The following is a 4,581-nucleotide window of genomic DNA, read 5'->3' as shown; positions in this document are numbered from 1 at the left end:
AGGGACAGCTTATAAATGTTTGGGGAAGGAGGTGAATACATGAGAGGTGGGTGAGGGGGTTCCTGAAATCCTGAAAGGGGGATGGAGGGGTGTTATGTTTCCGGAAAATGAGGGGCCGAGCAGGACTTGGTATATCAGGCACATCAGATAATTTTGAAGACAAATGTTACCGTCTGGTCCTCATTAGTTTTTTACAATCAGTGGGTAAACAGGGAGTAGGGGCGAAAAGGGCAAAGTTAATGATAAGCGGTACTAAAACATAATTAGGTAGGGAACAAAACAGAAGGTGGGCCTAAGTTACTAATGCAACTAACACAGCTATAGTGCTGCTTACGCTTTCAAAGCAGGTTCAGGAACTAGGTGTCCAGCCTCAAATTCACCCACATACACTTGGGAGAAAGTGCAGAGCGAAGAGAGGAAGGTCCTAGGTCCCAGCTTTGAGGAAATACCAACATTTTAATACCTTCGAAGCAGAGCAAGCAACAGAAACTGAAAAGTTTGGAGAAACACCCAGAAGAGAGCTGTGGCTTTCACGAAGGCTGAGAGATGACGATTTCCAAAGGGAGGGAGAAGTTGGCAAGTGTCCAGTGAAACCGAGGTCAAGAAAAATAACTGGAAACTAGGCATTTGTTTTGGTGACACATAGGAAATTACTGCTCTTGACGACAGAGTCAATAAACAATAAAGGCAAAAGACGGGAGTGAATTGGGGAGTAAAAATGGACACCACTCCTTGGAGAAGTTTGGCTATGCAGGTGAAGACAGAGAGCATTAACATCGGAAGAAATAGGCTGGAGAAGGATTAAGAGGAGAGTAACTTAAAACATTTCAAATGAAAATAGGAAGGAAGGAAGCAGAACAGGGAGAAGAAAGGATGAAGAGGCCAGGCCGAAAGAAATCCATAGTACGGATAGAGAAATTCTCTTGCGTTACTACCAATCCGCCAGGCTGAAAGGACATTCAAATCTCTACGGGCTTTCGGTCATGGGTGGGTGGCTGACTGTGCGCTCCCCACTCTAAAACCTTCAGTCCTCTGCCTTTGTACCTCCTTTCCCCGCCCACTGGGCCTAAGGCTATCACCTCCCACCCCGGCCCCGTCCCAGCCACTCCTCGCGCTGAAATATACAGCCTTCTCTATGAACTCTTCCGGGTCGCCAAGCAGGACCACGCCCAGTCTCAATCCTGCCCGCCCCCCTATTGGAGCGCGCTTCTCGAGAGACACATGCGCACAAATGTCGCTTCCCGGATTGGGCGGTCGTTTCCAGACTGGGAACTCCCCCCTAAATCTTGCGCGGGCGCGTTAGGTCCTTGTCACTATGCGGGTGCTTGTAGGTGAGGGAGGGCAGAAAGGGAGAATCGGGGGCGGGCTTATGGAAAGGTTGAAACAAAAGACTGGGAGGTGGGAGACCGTTTTTGAGGGAGGGCAATGAATCGTGCACTGGTCGTCGTGCACCAGCCTTGGCTTCCTATCTCAGGAAGCCGAATCTCCCCCAGTCCCTGTGACCTGTGTCACTTTTGCATCGCGGGAGGGGGGAGAAGTCTGGAGTCAGATGGGATGGCACCAGAGGAGGGGGCCACATGCGGGGACGGAAGGTGACCCCCCCGAGAGGATAAATAGCTCGTAATTTCTGGTCAGGTGGCGGGACGGGCTTCATTGGGACAGCCCTAACCCAGCTGTTGAAAGCCAGGGGCCACGAAGTGACGTTGGTCTCCCGAAAGCCCGGGCCCGGTCGGATCACCTGGGTATGTCCATCCTCTGGAAGCTATAGGAGAAGGTCTGGTTTGGCGGCGCAGGGCAAGCCACCACCCGTACCTGCCTCATTGTTTTCTTCAACAGGATGAGCTCGCTACGTCGGGGCTGCCGCGCTGTGATGCGGCTGTCAACCTGGCAGGAGAGAACATCCTCAACCCTCTCCGAAGGTCAGCTAGGGCCCCGAAGCTGATGTCCTTCAGAGCAGAGGGAGGACGGGTGTGACCCTGATTAGGAGAACCTGTGAGCTGTGGCGAATGGAAATGTTCGATTGAGAACTAAACTCCTATCCCAAACTACTCATCCCGCCCCACTCCTCCCTCCACACCCACCTGCCCTTCTGCCTGCCTCAGCCATTGACTTTAGTCCTCACTCATAACTCAAGATACCCAAGATACATGCCTTTTTTTTTCCTACAGGAGAGATGGGCCATTCCTCTAAACCACAATGCAGGGGTTTACTAGAAGTGGGTATGGATGAGCCCCAGGGAAAGAGGAAGGGATATGCGTGTATGTATTTAGTGACTTACTTCCCTTTTTTTTTTTCCCCCTCCTGCAGGTGGAATGAAACCTTCCAGAAGGAGGTTCTCAGCAGCCGCTTGGAGACCACCCAGATACTGGCTAAAGCCATCACCAAGGCCCCACAACCCCCCAAGGCCTGGGTCTTAGTCACTGGTGTAGGTATGTCCCAAATCACCAGCCCCTTATATTAGCCAGAAGAACAGAGGTTGCACAGCGAGGGGTTAGCTCAGGCCCTTCTAGCTATACACACCCGAGTACTGATCTTTTCCAAGCACAACAACTTCCTAGGCCCTCAGTCCATGCATATTTCTCCTGACCTTTGCGTACTTTCTCTGAGAAACCGGGATTCTCAGAGGAAGAGGGGATAGTGGCACTGCTCTCAGTGCCAGAAAAAGCCTCATCTACTCCCAAGTCCCTTGCTTCTCACAGCACAGTTCTTTGGGAACAGAATTTGATTCTTGTGTTTCACCATTGGGACCAAAGAACTGCAAATAGTTATAGAGCATATATCTGCCACTAGTCTAAGTGTCTTACACATATTACAGCATTTAACCCTCATAAGCACCCTATGAGAGATGGGTATTATTGTTATTCCTGTTGTAAAGTTGCAAACATTCTGCAGAGAGAGGTTATATAACTTGCCTGAACTCACAGGGTTAATAAATGGTGGGGCTAAGAATAAATCTCAGGCAGCCTGGCACCAAAGTCTTTGCTCTTAAGCACTACACTCTAGCAGTCACTCAGCTTAGCTACAACTAAAGATAAGTTACTCTAGGGCAGGAACAGGTCAACTCGTGGAGTAGTTCAAAGGAAAACTAGGGCTCTGTCTTCCCATGGGAAGATCCCAAAGACCTAGGAGGGCAAGACCAAGGCAAACATCAGGTGCAAAGGGCCAGGCAGGACCAAGGATGTTGGGGCAAACCAGTGCTATTCCACCGGCAGCTTACTACCAGCCCAGCCCGACTGCAGAGTACGATGAGGATAGCCCAGGAGGGGATTTTGACTTTTTCTCCAACCTGGTAACCAAATGGGAAACTGCAGCCAGGCTTCCTGGAGAGTCTACACGCCAGGTGGTGGTGCGTTCCGGTGAGAACCAGGGGCCTGGGTATCAAACAGGTTTGGAATGTCTTCCTGGGCTCGGGGAGTGGCAGATTTGTGGCCAAGCTGTGGATGGGAGGACAGGAAGTCCCAGAGAGAGCCATACCTCTGAGCTACTACAGAGCTAAGCTGGCCTGGGAAAAGGGAGGAAGAGGAAACCAGGAGGAACTATGGAACTGCTGGAGGCTGAGGAGCCTCCCCGACCATATCTGACCATATCTCTTGCCTGCTCTAGGGGTCGTGCTGGGTCGTGGGGGCGGTGCCATCGGTCAGATGCTGCTGCCCTTCCGCCTGGGCCTGGGGGGCCCCATCGGCTCGGGCCACCAGTTCTTCCCCTGGATTCACATCAGAGACCTGACAGGAATCCTGGCCCATGCCCTTGAGGCAAGCCACGTGCAGGGGGTCCTGAATGGAGTGGCTCCAGCCCCCACTACTACAAATGCTGAGTTTGCCAAGGCTTTGGGTGCTGCCCTAGGCCGCCCAGCCTTCATCCCTCTCCCCAGCATGGTGGTGCAAGCTGTCTTTGGGCAAGAACGTGCCATCATGCTGCTGGAGGGCCAGAAGGTGGTCCCACGGCGGACACTGGCCACAGGCTACCAGTATTCCTTCCCAGAGCTAGAGGCCGCCTTGAAGGAAGTCGTAGCCTAAGCGGGGAGGCCTCTGGCAGGGCCGGAGTCCTGTCCCTCAACAGAGGCTTCCTGGTTGGAGACTCAGGTAGTAGGCTCAGGTACTGAGACCTGAAACCATCTAGTCCTTATTCCTCTCCCTGCCCTCCTCATGGTTCCTTTGCTCCACCTGATTTAACTGAGAGACTGTCCAGTGTCTCAAGGTTGCAGTCTCATCAAGTTGGATCCTTAAACTCTTCAACTCCTTGGAAAAGAATTTCCAGATTGGTTTCCCTGTGTGTCCCATTACTGTCCCAGTTACCCTTTATGTTGTGTAGAGAATTCTCTGTGATTGAGGCAATAAAGATAAATTATCTCACAGGCTTCGTTCACCTCTTTGGCCTAGATTCTTCTGGAATTTATTTCTAAGGAAATGCCAGATGATTCTTTTCCCTACGTTGGGGTTTTGAAAGTTATACTGGGCATCTCTCTTCTTGGTCCCTCCCTTGCCAAGCGCCAGTAACAAATTTGGGGCATGAGGTTATTATAAAGGTAGAGACCAGAAAATGAGCACAGTGATCATCCATTTCCAGTGGGTTCTATGGTCA

General features: G+C 51.5%; 1 protein-coding gene across 3 annotated transcripts; it reads left to right on the top strand.

Moving 5' to 3' along the window:
* Positions 1-1,221: 1,221 nt before the first annotated feature.
* SDR39U1 (short chain dehydrogenase/reductase family 39U member 1) lies at positions 1,222-4,352 on the top strand. Of its 3 annotated transcripts, none has more exons than XM_047863170.1 (6): positions 1,222-1,303; positions 1,636-1,742; positions 1,837-1,919; positions 2,308-2,429; positions 3,213-3,356; positions 3,604-4,352. In XM_047863170.1, the coding sequence occupies exons 1-6, from the start codon at positions 1,222-1,224 to the stop codon at positions 4,014-4,016; spliced, it is 951 nt and encodes a 316-aa protein (XP_047719126.1). In that variant the 3' UTR covers positions 4,017-4,352. The 3 variants fall into 3 exon arrangements, with proteins under 3 accessions (XP_047719126.1, XP_047719125.1, XP_047719127.1); XM_047863169.1 differs by having other exon boundaries at positions 1,271-1,331; XM_047863171.1 differs by lacking the exons at positions 1,222-1,303; positions 1,636-1,742; positions 2,308-2,429.
* The last annotated feature ends 229 nt before the right edge of the window (positions 4,353-4,581 follow it).

This window comes from Prionailurus viverrinus, chromosome B3, assembly GCF_022837055.1.
Source record: "Prionailurus viverrinus isolate Anna chromosome B3, UM_Priviv_1.0, whole genome shotgun sequence".
Classification (NCBI taxonomy): domain Eukaryota; kingdom Metazoa; phylum Chordata; class Mammalia; order Carnivora; family Felidae; genus Prionailurus; species Prionailurus viverrinus.
The sequence above is the reverse complement of the archived record's forward strand: the minus strand, read 5'-3'. Positions and strand labels throughout refer to the sequence as shown.